General features: G+C 45.3%; 1 protein-coding gene across 3 annotated transcripts in view; it reads right to left on the reverse strand.

The window, feature by feature from the left end:
* GRIK1 (glutamate ionotropic receptor kainate type subunit 1) overlaps positions 1-17,202 on the reverse strand; it is a 968,246-nt gene that overhangs the window by 232,060 nt on the left and 718,984 nt on the right. For all 3 annotated transcript variants that reach the window (XM_085623097.1, XM_085623095.1, XM_085623096.1), the window contains exon 8: positions 11,775-11,882. In XM_085623097.1, the coding sequence (XP_085479223.1) occupies positions 11,775-11,882 (108 nt within the window). The remainder of the gene's footprint in view (positions 1-11,774; positions 11,883-17,202) is intronic.

The raw sequence follows: 17,202 nt of genomic DNA on the forward strand, positions 1-17,202 counted from the left end.
TTGTGGCTGTCTAGCGGGAATGAACAAAGTGTAGCTGTCACCCAGGCCAGACGTGTATGGAGATAGACTGCTGGCACACAAAGCAAAGTTAAGAGCAGAGAAATGTTCACTTTCTAAAAGTGGCATTTTTAAAATAGTATTGTCAAATCCAACTTTACAACTGAAGAGGATTTATCAGTACCATTCCAAAGCTATGAAACATGAAAAAGGTACTCCTTTCTAATCCGGAATTACAGTGTAAAAGTGTTTTTAAGGAATTTCCAATGCTAGCCTATGAGAGGAGTAGGCCTCACAGCAGTGAAAAAATGAAATTAACTGTTTGGCACTACCAGGACATGTACAACTTAAAAATACATGTCCTACCTTTTAGTTACACAGCACCTGCCCATAGGGCTACTTAGGGTCTACCTTAGTGGTGACCAATGTGTACTAAAAAGGGAGTTTAAGGTTTGTCAAGTGGTTTTAAATGGCAAGTCAAAGTAGCAGTACACTGCCCACACAGGCTCTGCAATCGCAGGCCTAAGACAGGTTTGAAAGACTACATGTGTGGGTGCCACAACCAGTGCTGCAGGCCCACGAGTAGCATTTAGATTACAGGCCCTGGGTATATAGAATGCCACTTTACAAGGGACTTAGAAGTAAACTAAATATTCCAAACAAGTGTAAACCAAATATACCATGCTTAGAGCAGAGAGCACAGGCACTTTAGCACTGGTCAGCTAAAGTGCCCAGTGTCCTAAATCCAACAAAAAGGAGGTCAGGAAAAGAGAAGGCGAAAGGCAAATTGTTTGGGCTAACCCTGCCAAAAAGGCCCATTTCCAACACCTGGTTTATGAACTTGTAAATAGCAGATTAAGTAGTATCCATCAACATTTCTTTATATGACATCTTGATGCACTGCACATATATCAAAATAAGCATTTAATTAGCTTGTAAGAACTCATGAGTGCTCAAGTGCTACTTGTACAGCATCAGTGCATCTATTGTCATGATGTCTACAGGTTTCCTTCGTCTTTCAAAACTTATCAGCATGTTTTTCTTCAACTCTATGTAGTTTGAACCGCAACTGGTTCCCTAACATTGCCTTTAAACAGTAATCCTTTAATCTTATAGGCATGTTCTTTTAACATTAATTAAAATAAAAAAAAACTAATAACTATTCATGATTTCTCAAAGACTCATCACTAGGATTCTTTGGGTCTGATTGTGATTTAGGTATAGTTAATTGCGGAGATAACTGGTGATGAGAATTAACGATTTTGCCCAGTATCTCCACACCTAAGTATGCCTATTATGAGTTAATCCCCACAGAATGAGGAATAACTGTGCAGACTTGTTTTTTCTGGGCTGAATTCCATGTTGAAGTCTGAATTAAATGGGGATTATTACTCACATTTCCGACTTTCTCTGAGCAGGTTGTAGGTGTAAGCAGGGGTTGGTGGGAGATGGGGTTGGGGAGAGTTGAAAACAAAGGGTTAGTATGTGGCCTGGCAGGGTGCAGCATTACCTGCTCTCCCGTACCTTGGAACATGGGTCAGGTGAGTGCCAGGCCCTGGTGCCAGGCTGGACTTGTTGTTCAGTCCCAAAGGAACATTACTGGATGGATCTTCCGTCCAGTAAATCAAGTCTCTTGTTCTTGTAACCAGAATATCTATTTGCAGGAACAGCACGCCACTTATAATTGTGTGCAGTGGTATTCCACCCAGGCTACCTCTCCTCTTAACTCAAATCAGTCATTTAACAGTTCCCTTAAAGAAGTAATGAACAATATTGCTTTTTGTGTAGCTTCCATTAGAAAATAAACACCAGCTTTATGTGTATTGTGTGTCAGCTACCATTTTGTTGGCACAGCATGCAGGTGAGTATTCATAGGCATTGGGTGGTTCCCCGTCCTTACCTGTGTAACCAGTTATTCTACTTTTTTGAAAGGGAAAGTCTGCCAAGGACCGGTTGGGTAGGTGACGGCCGAGGGGAAAGTCCCAAGCCCATCTCTTCTATAGCCATCAGGTAGCTCCACCGGGCATCGAGCAAATAACTAGATCTTGTTAGAAATGGCGATTTCTGGTTGGCTAGGGCTTGCGCCAAAGCCAGGCAGAAACCACCACTCTAGTCAGGGCTGGGGAGTTACACGCCAAAGATAACCCCTGCTCACCCCCTTGGTAGCTTGGCACGAGTAAGTCAGGCTTATCCCGGAGGCGATGTGTAAAGCGTTTGCGCGCGCACCCAGCAACAACACCCAAGGCCCACCACAAAAGAAACTCCACACAAGGTATTATATAAAAATAGCCTTTGTATTACCAAAACACATTAGATAAAAATACACACTTTACAATGTGCCAACAGGCACGGGCAGAATTTACAAGGGATTATATGTACAGGGGACAGGGCCACATGGACCACTGTCAGGAATTAGCACTTTGTAGAAATTAGCACTTAGAACATAGGAATAATACTTTAGAACATAGCACATACAATCACTGTAGCACTAAATAACATGTAGCACACGACCAGTAACTACTGGTAACAGGTAAGTACCACCTACGCAACCCTAACCACCTTAGGAAAATATCGCGCAGGGAACCAGGACCTCACTAGCACCACATGTACTAGGAGAAAACAACCACCTAAGTATCACAATACCGGTAGGGGTACAAGCACATTACACATGATGCATCACAACACATTCAGAGGTGTAGGGGAGGAAAACACATGATGCATAAAATACATTCAGCGGTGTAAAACAAGGCACATGACGCATAAAAACACATTCAGAGGTGCAGGTTAGGAACAATAGCGCAAAACTCACATTAGGCCCCACCTGTGGCAGTCCCTAGGCCAACTGGCCTTGTAGGTGGGCTATGACGCCCAGTGTCAGTGTCAGGGGCCTAAACGGAGCAGCTGCCCACGAAGTGCTGGGCAGCTGTAAACAATGGGGGGGGGGGCAACGCTGGAGCCTCGCTGGGCTCAAAACACAAGAAATGCCCCCTAGAGCCTCCGTGGCTCTGAACAACCAATGCGCCGTCGTTGGATCTCCCTCTGGACTCTGAGCAACAAGTAATGCCCGGCGTGGGAGCCTTGTGGGCTCTGGACCCAAATGTGGGGGCAACGTTGGAGCGGCCCGCTGCCTTCCGGGGCCGCTCTTGCTAGTCGACAAATGCCCGGGTAGGTTGGAGCGCCTAGCGCTCTAAAACAAATAAGCCCCCAAACGGTGGAGCCTTCTCGGGGCTCGAGCACTAAATAATGCCCCCGGGGTTGGAGTTCCGCTTCAGGAAACTCGCAGGCTCTAAAAACAATGGGCCCCTTCATTGGAGCCTCTCGGGGGCTCAAGGACACTGCCCCCTAGGTTTGAGTCCCACTCGGGGGACTCGTGACACACCGCGGCCCACGTTGGAGCCTCACAGAGCGTCAGGCGCTCTGCAAACAAGAATGCTGCCCCCACTCACCGGGACTCTGGCGGAGGCTGTGCTGACGTCTCCGAAGGCGGCGGGGCTCTCCTCTTCCTCACGAGAGCCCCGCTCGGGCAGCCAGTACCTCGGGGTAGGCTCCCGCCCTCCTATTTCCTGTTCCGGTTGTCCCGGAGGCCCGCCCCCGGCCCGCCTGCCTTCCTGGTCGGGTGCCGGAGGGCGAGGATTTCGAAATTCCAGCAATAAGAGGGGTAGGCTCCCTCGTTATAGGAGATACACGGCGGGGTGGGTACCCGCCGTGAGATACAACAAAATAGCAGGGAATCCCTACGTCGGGGTTCCCTCGCTAGTAATTGCAGCTCCGCGCTGCTGGCCACAAATAAAGCGCTCCTAGCGCTATAAGTGAAATAAAAGTGCTTCCAGGCGCTTTAGGGGAGAAATAAAGCGCTCCCAGTGCTTAAAGGAGGATACAAACAAAGTCCAGCAAAGTTCTCCCCTGCATACAGCAAGGCAGGGGTGGGGGGGGGGCAAGGCTGGACCCAGAGCCAGCTCACTGGGCCTCCAGGCAGGGAGGTAGTCCAAGTGGCGGTCCTCTGGTCCAGCAGCAGCCCCCCTCAGGCAGGATCCTGGAAGAGAACAAATTGTAAGGGGACACAGCCCCTTCTGATACACCTTTTCCCTTTGTTCTTGGCTCAGGGTGAGGGGGAAAACCAGTCGCTGCTGGTTGGGGAGCACCCTTGATGTGTTCAGCCCCTCACTCTATTCACTGGCAGGGCTAGGGTCATCAGTCGCACCACAGGGGGCGGAGCCAGCACTGTGTGGGGAAAGCCCTGCCCTATTCAGGTCCAAGGTGCACTCCTCCCCAGCCATCAGCATGCTAATCTCACACTCACCACTGGGGCAGACCCAACCAGACTCCTGGAGCCAGGCTCACCAGCCAGCTCCAGCCAATCACACGCCAGACACATTTTACACGAATCTGCCAACTCCTAGAAGTGGCACTTCCGCACATGACATAATCACGCATTATACATCATTGCGAAGCATTCAATCACACGAGTCCGCACATACCAAACTCGAGCCTGCACACCCCACGCATCAGGAACTACCAGGGACACATACATTCCCCATGCATTCCTATGGGAGGGCAGGCCTATCTCACCACATGCACTCAGAGTGCGCACGCACTTTACTCTGGGACACAGGGAAAGTGCGCAGAAACCAGAAATCACTACCACCAGGTCACCAGTAAAAGCAAAAAGTTCAGGGGTGAACCTGCCAGAAGGGCCAAGTCCAACAGATCTCAACGGAAAAACATTTAAAAACATTTAAAGAGCAAAGAGACAAGATGAAAGGAGCGTATGAGCCATTTTGCTCGGGCTCCGTCGGGCCAGAACGAATCATGATGTGTCTGAGAGGCCACGGGACCCGCCATGGGTGAGTGGAGATGACGAGGAAGGCAACACAGGTTCGGAGATGGAGCTTGTCGGCCATCCCAAAGTCAGGCAAGCTGAGTCTGCAGATCTTAGTGACTCTGCAGATGGACATGCCTCTAGCACCGTGACTCTTCACCTCTGCTTTGCTTCCATCAATATCCTTATCCGCTCAACTTAAGGGCCAACCTCCCCTTCCGTGGTGTTACCTTGGTGGGCGCCACCCCGTTGTCAGCCCCGTCGAATCTGTGCTAGCAACGTCCCCATGATGGTGTAAATTCAGGCAACATCCGGTCCCAACACTACCCACTGTGATCTCCAGAGCCTATTCTTCACTCACTCACAGACCGCCTCAGAAGTGCGTCTTGAGTTGAGGCCCGCCGCCCCCCTTTTTTGTGGTCTCTTTACATAAGACTTTACTTAAATAAATAAAGTTACAAATAATATGTTTTTCATGACTTACTGTCTGACCTCGCACTAAGCAAAGGTGAGGCAAACAGACATCTTTGCAAGGTCCACTGCCCTCTGTGGGAGTGTGCCTGATGCTGAGCTGCAGTGTTTGTGTCCTAGCCATGCCCAGCCCTTGTATCGCCACAGAATGCATCCTCCTGGAGCGCCGATAGTAAACATCCTTGAGCCTCTTACTTTTGCAGCCCATGTTGTACAAATCTGCATGTCTCTCAGCTGCATGTCACACTTATGTTAACTCAACCCTTACGCATATTGCCATTGGGGGAGAGTAAGTTCGGAAACCTTCATTAGCCAAACCCCACTCTGTGATGAGATGGGAAAGGGTGTAGATAGGAGACTATGACCCAATGTCATAGACTATTTTGTAAAGCGCTTTGATGCCTTCTGGTCAAGTTTGCGCTATACAAAATTCGATAAATAAATCAATAAATATCTGGGCATTCTGTGATGTCAGGTCACTTTTACATTTTATTTAGTACCACTCCACCTCCATTTCCTAGAGGAAGAAGAGAGGCCCAGTTAGTGTTGCGGCCAATAAATGATTCAATTCTTGCCACAGAGACACGTGTAGGTGACCGCACATGACCTCAAGCTATCAGCAAGAGGACAGAAGTACCACTCTGCCTGAATAAACACAAGTTGGAACCTCTCACTGAGCGGCTATATAACGAAAATATGTAAAACTCTGTTCTTCTCTTTTCATAATCTTCATGATTACTGATGCTTGTTTTATTTTCCCATACAGATGATATTTGCGTGAAGTAGGGTGGGATATCTAGATGTCCCACTTTCAGACAGTGGTGCATCCAGAGGTCTCACCATCAGATTGTATATATGTAATTTGCAGGGGAACTATAATAAGTTCATTTTGTTATCATCATCGTGGTTACAGAAACATTCAGTGTCAGATAAACGTGTGACGCCTTTCATACCTATGTCATGCATACATTGTCATGCTTGTGTCCGATTTGGTGTGCATGTCATGATGAGCTCTTTAATTTAAGATTACGCTGCGTGGGGTGTCAGCTGTCTAGTTAATTACATGGTAGTCACCCCTAATGGCGGTCACGAAACCGCGTGGAGCCAGCCTAAATGTGCCGAGTGCGTGCAGGAATATCAATACATTTCGTGATAATCTCAGTCCATGGGCTGTTCAATGCCATTAGTGTAATTGCCCGTAAATAAGTCACATTTTGATAATTATGTTATTTACGCTAAATTCATTGCCGGTCTGTTCCCGGGAGGGGAGAGCCCCTATTGTCACACACTGAGGGAGATTCGAAAAGGTTCTATAGACACAGCTTATCAGTCACAACCTTTTGCTTCTTAGCTCGGTAGATGCAATAGTTCTGATTTAAGAGGGTCGGGGGATCAGGCTCATTGGCTACGTTCACATCACAGTGCATCCACAGTACGGTTACTATCTTTTTAATACACAAGCCACAATTGGATTGCTCTCTGGTTCAATTGGGTCTTCCCGTACTCCAGGTCCAGAACTCACTGATGCAGGCCCCGGCAGCTCTTGTGGTGCAGGGGGCCCCCAACCCTTCAATGGGCCTATTAACCCTTCAAGGGGCCCCTAAACCTTCAGTGGGCCCCATTCCACCCTAGGCCAATGGATATCTGTGGGATATGGGAGACTCAGGGGCCCCTCTTCGGATTCTGCAGGTCGGCCCCATCATTTTACGTTATGCCACTGATGAACTTGCACAGGGCAGCGGTGAATCCCTTCAGTGAAACAGGAATCAAAATGCAGGAAATGCACAAATTTCAACCAATACACCATTCTCCAGAGGCGGAAAGCCGGGAGTGCATTAAGCTCGTGAAATTTTAAAACTGTGTGTGTTATTTTTACTTACTTGATCTATTCTCTGAACCTCACTCGGGGCCATACTACGCACCCATCTTTCTCCGTGCAGCGGATTTAGTGCTGACACGGGACTAGCAGGAAAAAGCCAAACACCCCGACGCCATCACCGGCGAGCACGCTGGCCACGCCCCTCTTAGAGGCCATGCCCCCCGCCCATCCTATTTAACCTCGCTGACTACGAGCGCCGTTTAGACACCATTCTCCTGAGGCGGAAAGCCGGGAGTGCATTCAGCTCGTGAAATTTTAAAACTGTTTGTGTTATTTTTACTTACTTGATCTATTCTCTGAACCTCACTCGGGGCCATACTACGCACCCATCTTTCTCCGTGCAGCGGATTTAGTGCTGACACGGGACTAGCAGGAAAAAGCCAAACACCCCGACGCCATCACCGGCGAGCACGCTGGCCACGCCCCTCTTAGAGGCCACGCCCCCCGCCCATCCTATTTAACGTCGCTGACTACGAGCGCCGTTTAGACACCATTCTCCTGAGGCGGAAAGCCGGGAGTGCATTCAGCTCGTGAAATTTTAAAACTGTGTGTGTTATTTTTACTTACTTGATCTATTCTCTGAACCTCATTCGGGGCCATACTACGCTCCCATCTTTCTCCGTGCAGCGGATTTAGCGCTGACACGGGACTAGCAGGAAAAAGCCAAACACCCCGACGCCATCACCGGCGAGCACGCTGGCCACGCCCCTCTTAGAGGCCACGCCCCTCCTAGCCGTCCTCCTGAACACATAAAAATGTGTATCTTCAGGACGCGCAGCGGACGAGCGCAGCGGGCGCGCCTTCTGCGCGCCGAAGGCGTGCCTAAGGCAAGCCCGTCTGCGCCCGTCCACGACGGGCCGGGGCCAGGGGCCATGTCCCCTGATTCCTCTATCACCTATTCTAGGGATGCCCTTTTTAGCCTCAGACCAGCACACTGTTCACACAGTCTGCCCCTGAGTTGTCATCTGGCCCCTATCACTTGCTCCATTTGCAATCTGTCCCTTTCCTCCCTCCCCTTACTAACAAACACTACGACCTGCAACTTCCCTTCTACCCAATCCCGGTCTACACATATTAAACCCCCACAAGTTTTTACGTTCCTTAGTTTAAACTGTAGGTCTCTAGTGAAACACAAAAGAGACATCTTTGATCTTCTTATCTCTATCCAACCAACGGCTTAAAGATCACTCTGGCCCTGATATTGCATCCGCCCTCCCCGACAACTACACATACATCGGAAAAAATAGAGTGGGTAAAGAGGGTGGCGGCATCGCCATAATTTTCAACAGATTATATTCTTGTAAATGGGAGGACTTTGACATACCGAACAGTGAGGCAGGATATTTTACACTTCTGCTATCCCCTAATTTTACCTTCTCTGGGATGCTCATTTATCGTTCGCCTGGCTCCGCCAGTTCGTGGGCAACTGCACTTCCCGAGCTCATTGCCCCTCTACTGCAGGACTCCACGAATTTTACGATTATCGGTGACCTAAACCTGCACTTTAATGACGCTTCTTGCTCAATTACATCCAATCTTCTTCAGGACCTAGCAGCTCTTAACATCATCTTACATAACTCTCGCTCCACCCATAAAGCTGGGAATCTTCTCGACCCCATCCTCTCCAATCTTGAATCTATTGTATGCAGCCCATCTCTACCCCTCTTATGGTCAGACCACTACTTGGTGACCTTTTCTGTCACTACTAACTGCTCACCCAACCTTCCCCTGGTCCTTACTGAATCTCGACCTCTCAGAAAATGGACTAATCTGGACCCTACAAAATTCAACGCTTATCTTGAAAATACCATACCTTGTACTGAAGTAAACATCACTGAAGCAGACTTCCTAGTTAACACCTGGCTAACTGAAGCTGTTAATATATGTCTACCCCTGCAAAAGAAAAAGCACAACCAGCATCACCCCCCTGCGCCCTGGTTCACAGATGCATTGAAAAAAGAAAAGACACTATGTAAAAATCTTGAGCGCAAGTGGCGCATTTATTATGACACAAGCTCTAAACAACGATACAAGACTGCCTTAAATAATTATCATACACTTTGCAGAACTGCAAAAAAAGACTACGTCAATATTACAATACTCGAGGCACAGAATCGCCCCAAGGCCCTTTTTAAGGCTGTACAAGAATTATCGGGAGCAGCATGCCAACCCAAAGCGCCTTGCCTAGATGCTCTACAATGCAATTCCCTAGCTGAATCTTTTATTTCTAAAATTGACTCCATTTATGTTGATTTTGACAAACCATTTTCCCCTTCCCCTTCTCCAAAACTACCCAATGCAGCCATCCTATGCATCCCAGAGGCCTCTATTGACAAACTCACTACTCCTCTGCAATTGAGTAGCTCTACCAACAGGTCGGTTTCTATTATCTCTTCTGAATCCGAACACTTTGAGGAAATCCATACTCCACCTGCCCAGCAAATTAGTACCTGGACCCCTCTCAACAGCTCCTCACTCATCAACATCATAAACAATATTAAATCTGGTTCTCCGCTGGATCCTCTTCCCCCTCAAATATTAAAAACTCTGGACACCCCTGCTCTTAATACTATTCTGGACTTACTTAATTCCTCCCTTAGAGAAGCTAAGGTCCCCTCCGTGTGGAAACATGCTATGATCAAGCCACTATTAAAAAAGGCTAATGCTGACACCAACAACCTATCCAACTTCCGTCCCATTTCTCTTCTCCCTGTTTTCTCAAAAATATTAGAAAAACATATTATCACACAACTCACTCAACATGTTGAATCCAATAAGATCCTCCATCCATCTCAGTCTGGTTTCAGATCCGGCTTCTCAACTGAATCCACCCTGCTGGGGGTCTCAGAAACCATTCGTTGTCGGGTGGATGAGGGGGAGACCGTAGCACTCATTCTACTCGACCTGAGTGCCGCTTTTGATACGGTCTCCCACCCCATCCTCATCAATACTCTTAGATCATCTGGCATCACCGGCTCAGCCCTCAACTGGCTCATAGCCTTCCTCTGCCTCGCAAATCCATAAATTAGCGCATGGTGTTCCCCAGGGTTCCATCCTAAGCCCCCTACTTTTCAATTTGTACATCAGCTCTCTGGCCTACATTGCAGAACAGGCAGGGTTAACCATCTACGCATACGCTGATGATACACAGATCATTTATTCTCTCTCAACCGGTTCCCATTCCACCCCTTCCTCTCTCTGTATAGGTCTTAATAACATCGCCAAGTGGATGCACAAAAACAAACTTAAGCTGAATGGGGGGAAAACAGAGCTTCTCTTATTTGGCAAAAACACTACCCTGTGGGGCCCAAAACACTGGCCTGCACAAATGGGTAAGCTCCCCGTACCATCTAAAACAGCTCGTAATCTGGGCATCACTTTCGACGATCAACTCTCCATGAAACATCATGTAGTAAAAATCTCCTCCACCTGCGTTACCATCATCAAGTGGCTTCGTAAGATCATCGGGATGCTCCCTCAGGAGACCCAGAAAACCGTAGTCCAGGCCTTAATCACCTCTAGACTGGACTACGGTAATATTCTTCTCCTGGGGGCATGCAAAGAGGTAACCCGTAAATTGCAGACAGTCCAAAACATGGCGGCTCGGCTGCTCTGTAAATTACCTAACATATCTCCTACTTCCAACTCACTTCGTAAACTGCATTGGTTACGTATCGAAAACCGCACGAAATTTAAGGCCCTCTGCTATATGCACAGGATAAACACAGGCCATGCCCCTCCATACCTCAGTACCTTAGTGCATCGACACAGTCCTGCCCGTACCCTTCGATCCTCTAATCAGCATAGGTTCCAAGTTCCTAGAGTCAAGAGAGCCAGGATGGGAGGTCGCTCCTTCTCCGTCCTGGCTCCATCCCTCTGGAACTCTCTTTGTTTATCTCTCCGCACAGAACCTTGTTATCTTAAATTTCGTAAAGAAGTTAAGACCTGGTTATTTAACCAATAATGTCACTCTAGCCTTCAATCTGTCTTCCCCTCATTTTTTTTTGGTCTTTAGCGCCGGGAAACCTCCGGGTAGCTGCGCGCTTTATAAGCTTAAATATAATAATAATAATAATACATTCATACGTCCCTGTAGGTTGAAGAAGAGTTTTCGTGATTTACTTCTAAATGACTATATCAGTACAACCTATGTTAGTTAATTACTACATTTTAAATCTATTACTGCTGTTGAGTCCAATATACTCATGAAAAAGGCTATAAAAAATCAAGGGCCTCATTTAGAGTTAGGCGAATGGGTACTCTCTCACAAACATGACGAATATCCCGTCCACCGTAATATAAGTGCTTTCTATCCTACGGCACTTGTAAAAAGGCAGCCAGGATATCTGTCACATTTGTGACGGACTAACCTGTCTCAAACTATAAGAAAATTTTAGATATATAAAGAACAAACACAGAAACGTAAATTAATATCTAATCTACACTACAATTTCTTAAAATGCTGGGCATAAATTAAGATGGGATTGTATCTATTCGTCTTGCAAATTACAGGTTCACTGTGACATTCTGCAAGAACCACCTTTGTGTATGGATTTTCCTCCTATCTGGATTAGACTTTTTTGTGAACTATATATTTAGTCTGGTTACCTTTTCCATTCCATCCTCTTTGAGACTTATAATATCCAAATCAAAATCTCTTCTCAATCCATCTGTTTTATTGAATTTGATCCGACCTGTCAAACCATCCCACCGCACCTGAAAACATATAGAAAAAGCAAGTTTTGGTTAAACCTCCAACTTCATTTAATTTCAATTTACTTTAAAAAAAAATAACATGGTATGAAAAAAACAATTTCAAACCTGCTTGTGAGTCCTTCTTTTAAATAAATATTTTACATTTCCCTGCAAGGTATAGAATGATAGCGTACATGATTGACCAGGAACTTTAACACAGCAACAGGGATTCTCACATAAACAAATGCTATGTTTCCAACATACCTACATTTGCTATGATAAAGGGATTAATCTATATGTAATTCTGACCACAATTGGCTAATAATGAGCATATGTGACTGCATCTCCAGGAGCAGGGAGTGTCCCAATGGCTTGTTGCTCTCTCCTATGCTCCTGTGTTGGCTTAACGGCCTGTCTCTCTCTCCCTACGTGACCAGCCAACTCTACCTGGAATTAGAACATTGGAATGTTGGAAGCTCCATTGCAAACAATAAAGTGCTCGGTAGAAGCCCAGGGCTACAACATTCCAATGTTTGTTCACAGCTGTTTCTGTGAACAAAAAGCCTCACGGAGCCCGAAGGGTTTTCAATCTCCTCGGGCTCCGTGAAGTCTTTGTTTTGCAAATTAGAAGATTCTGCCCTCCAGGGCCGGAATGTTCTAATAGCCTTAGAGCCCTCCGTAGCGGGCTCTACTGGCCATTAAAGGCTTGCTCCCTTGTTAAAGGCCCAAGCCAAAGGAGAAGGCCTTTAATGGCCAGTAGAGCCCACTATGGCAGGCAATAAGGCTATAATCAACCATTTTACTCCTGTCCCCTCTCCATCACCTTTCCACCCTTGCATATCACTGACTATCATTGTGTATAACTGGATTAATATGTCTGTGCTTCTCCAGCCACCAAGCCCAGACCCCTCAAAATACATCACGTATGGCATCACTACCCATTATTCTGCACCAGCGAAGCACTATTGGGTGCTCTTCTCCTTGCTGCCCCTTTTACTGCTGCCCTACAGCCCAGTCTCCTTACTCATTATGATTGCCATCTAGTTGAAGATTCTGCTGACGTCACCACCCCTCCCACTTCCTCCGCTCTCTCTGGACTTCACTGCTAGAATCTTCCTCTTCTTACCCTCTTCATCTCGTGCTATTCTTGCATCCTATAGAGACTCCCTAAAGCTGAATCCCTATCTACTCTCAAACTACTCCTTAAACCTACATCTGGACCCTCATTACTCTTCTGAATCCCTAACATGTCACTGTACACTTTATTTCTTAATATTACATGCTGGATGCTAAATTAAAGCTGTAAATATGCCTCTTGATGGGTGTGCTCTAGATAATATGTCAGTCTGTTAACTGTATCGCCCCAATGTAAGAGAATTTATGCGCCTTTACTAGAGGCCGAATTCAAATATGTTAGCTTTGACAGAATGGGCAATGGAAGGCTGCCCATTGAAAAGTGTCCCCGCATCTACATGGTTGAGGAAATGTGGGACTTTTGACATCAGCAGTCTCCTGTCCCCCAACCCAAGTGACTCATGGGAACCAGGAAATACACAACAAATTATTGGGCATGAGTCTGACGCTTTGAGGCTGTGTGATGTAGCATCTGAGGAGAGCTCCTATCAGTACCATCCCTACTGCAGCATACAGGTCCCATTAATAAAGCAAAACACACACACACACACACACACACACAGAATCATACACATCTAGGTAAATCCCCAATTAGGCAGAAGAAAGAGACACAGGTACAAAACCATCTTCTTGTACAATAATATACATATAGTGGCACACTCTCCCTCACCAACATATTGCTACACTTTGGAACAAGCACAGTAATAGAAACACAAACAAACTATCAGCACACAAACAGAAAGACTCCATCTAACACTGATAGCAGACATACTGATACGGCTTAACCACATTAAATGTCTCCTTCCTTGAAGAGCACAAAAGAGGGACCGCACAGCTCCGATCAATAAACAGCGCAGGATATAGTGGTTGTTCTATAACCCTTTCCCTGATTAAACAGCACAGTGTACATGGTCCATTACCCACAACATCCTCATAGTACATTATCACACCGATTAGAGCCCATTGCAGAAAGTCCCCTTGCAAAACCCCTTAGTATAGAGCTCATTTCACACAGCTTTTCCCTCATGTACATCACATAACATAGAGCTCACCAGGCAAGTCTCTCATAATGCAAAACACTGTTTACTGCTAAGAACTCAGTGCTGGTTTGTAGACCCCCTATTGAAATTGTATTAATTGACCAAAGAGAGCAAGCACAAAATCCTCTGGGAGGGGTTGATGATGTGGTTCAATTCTCGCCTAGAAGCAATATGAGCAAAATTGACCTATTTTTTCATTTCCCTTCACAATGTTTTAAATAAAATGGCTAGAAGTTAATAGGTTTTACAGACAGTTCAGCATGGACACCTGTAAAATATTTTCATAGCGTAACGTTAGCCCTAAATTTCTAAATGGGAAGCCCTAAGAAATCTTTGAAAATAAATGGGGTGAAGAATGGCTTTCCTTTCACTTCCTTCCATTTCTCCATCACTCCCGTTGCACTTAGAATAAACAGCCACCATATAATATGATTTTGAATCAAAATGAAAGATGGGTAGGAAAACGAAATTGAGAAGGGAGACATAGCCAGAGTGCCTACTCACCAAAGTCTCTCATCGGTGATGTACAATCTGCGCCTCAGAGACTTGCAAATTTGGGTTATGCAAATCTATTATGAGTGCCTAGAAGCAGCTTTGTTTCCAACAATCACAGCTCTGCATGCAAATTTAAGATAATGTAGAATCCAGAAAGCAGGTCACCATTGGCTGCCCGCTCTGCAAATACAAAGCTACATAATGTAACTCTAAAACATCACTACAAAAATTGGACATTTATTTTAATGGACTGGTGATTACATGATAGAGAACACTTCTCATACAGATCTTCCCCGTGTTGAAAATGTCTAGATATTAAAATATGTTTTTTTACAGAAAGCTTTACATTCCCTTCAACTATTTTAATGGATTGCCCTAACCGCTACATTTGCCACAGCCCACTACGCACTAATCTGACCTTAGTTACTTTGGGTAAAATTATAATGATATGCTTAGCATGTTTTAATGAAATTGTGATAGAGTTATAACAATTGTACTCCATTAAAATTCTGATTTCATTATCCTGCCCTGCGTAATGAGATACACAGCCTCACGCTAAAGGCAATCGGGCTATGAACTGCAGCTCGGTGTCTTGATAGAGAGACACATTAAAAGCGTACCAAAGGCAATTGGATTGATTTCCTGTTTTATTGAGGCAGCCATTTTGTCACTAAACATAAGCCACATTGCCGCGCCACACAATCGTTCCTTAATGTCTAATTTACTTGAGCAAACGTCTTGTTTTACCAAGTGTATTTTCAGTCTTGTCAATCCAAGGCACTGATGCCATGAGAGTTTCGGAACACCACATAAACTCAAGAGTTTGGGGATATGCAGAAGATTTTATTGGACAAATTTACACTCTTGAAACAGTCAGAGATTCACAGCTGTCAAATACGTAGTAAATCGCTATCAATGTGGGAATAGAAAGTCAGCCCCCCCCCAATTTGAGGGAGTATAGGTAAAAGGGGTTCTCCTTGGGACAAAATATTTTTCCTGTAGACAATTTTCTCATTAATCATTTCCCCTTGTACATGCGTCCACTATGTGGCTGATTATGAGCCGGATATAATGGAATTGTAAGTGGGCCAGTAATCCCAGCAGAACCTTGCAAGAGGCGTTGGCTGCAGCATTAGTGAGGCTTCATTTTGCATTTCTTTTTAACAGGGGAACATATAATGCTCCCCCTTGCTAGAAAAAAGATAAACTTTCTTTTCCTTCCCGTACTCCTCCCAACCACCCTACTCACAGATCAAACATACATTTACCGCCTGCTCATAGCAGGTGGTACATGTATGTGGTAAAGCCCCATGGAATGGTGAATTCCATTTGATTTTATGACTGAACAAAAATGTGTCCCATGTGGTCATTCCAAATTCCATGGTGATTTTACCGAGTGGTAACAACAAAATCACATGCAATTTTACCGCGGCCCCGGTACCATACTGTGCAACTCGTAATCAGGCCAGAATATAATTGTGCAGTTGGCAAGTTCTCATAGGAAGTGAGAAAACTTTTTCAGGAATAACTTATACCAGGTAGTAAATGTCTGGATGCAGATTTCCCATTCTCTGTGAGTCTGTTCCACAGGGCTGCCACTTGATGCATTGCTCAAATAAAACAATTTCCAGTTTAGTAGAGCTAAATTTAGCAATAACAGTCATGGAGACTTATTGAAAATTTGTCACCGTGTTTAACTCATCCATTCTATCAATCAAGCAACCCACACACACACAAACAGAAACATGCATATCTAGTTAATAACCCACTTAGGCGGAAGAAAGAGATAGTTACAAAATCATCTTCTCGTACAATATTATACACATAGTGGCACACTGGCCCTCGCCAACCTACTGCTACACAATCGAATACGCCCACTAATAGAAACACAAACAAACTATCAGCAACAAACAGAAAGACCCATCTAACTCTGATAACACACACACTGATACAGCTGATAAGAGTACAGGCTATGGACATCACAGCTCTATCAGTGAATAACACAGAATATAGTGGCCATTCTATAACTCTCTTCCCCTGACTAACTAGCACAGTGTACATGTGTAGTTACCTAAATGTGTTATGCTTTAACTGTGCTCCTGTATCTGCAAGAGACACCGCAGTTTCCATGACTAACTCTTTCCACATGGAGAGTTTAGAGTAGAATGTGCATTGTTAAAGCTGAGGAAGCAAAGGACAGTTGTACTGGGCTACCCTTCAGGGACTGTGGGTGGAGGTTCTCCTGTACAATCAACTCATTTTCATCCAAACAACCTTCCGTGGGACTTTCTTGGAGTCACCTACTTCACACACAACTTTATTTACTGCTGAGTACTGAGTTGTGGCTTGTAGACACTTTATTGAAATTGTATTAATTGACCAAAGGGAGCAAGCACAATAGCCTTTGGGTGAGGTAGAGGATGTGAGGTAAGTTGAACAAAATTGACCAATTTTTGTATTTTTCTTCACAATGTATTTTAATAAGATGACTAAAAATCAATAGGTTTTACAACCAGTTCAGAATGGACACCCAAGAACTGTTTCAATAGCATACCTTTTGCCCTAAATTTCTAAATGGGATGCCCCAAGAAATCTTTGAAAATAAATAAGGTGAACAATGTCTTCCCTTTCACTTCCTTCCATTTCTCCATCATATCCATTACATTTAGGAT

Source organism: Triturus cristatus, chromosome 8, assembly GCF_964204655.1.
Source record: "Triturus cristatus chromosome 8, aTriCri1.1, whole genome shotgun sequence".
NCBI lineage: Eukaryota > Metazoa > Chordata > Amphibia > Caudata > Salamandridae > Triturus > Triturus cristatus.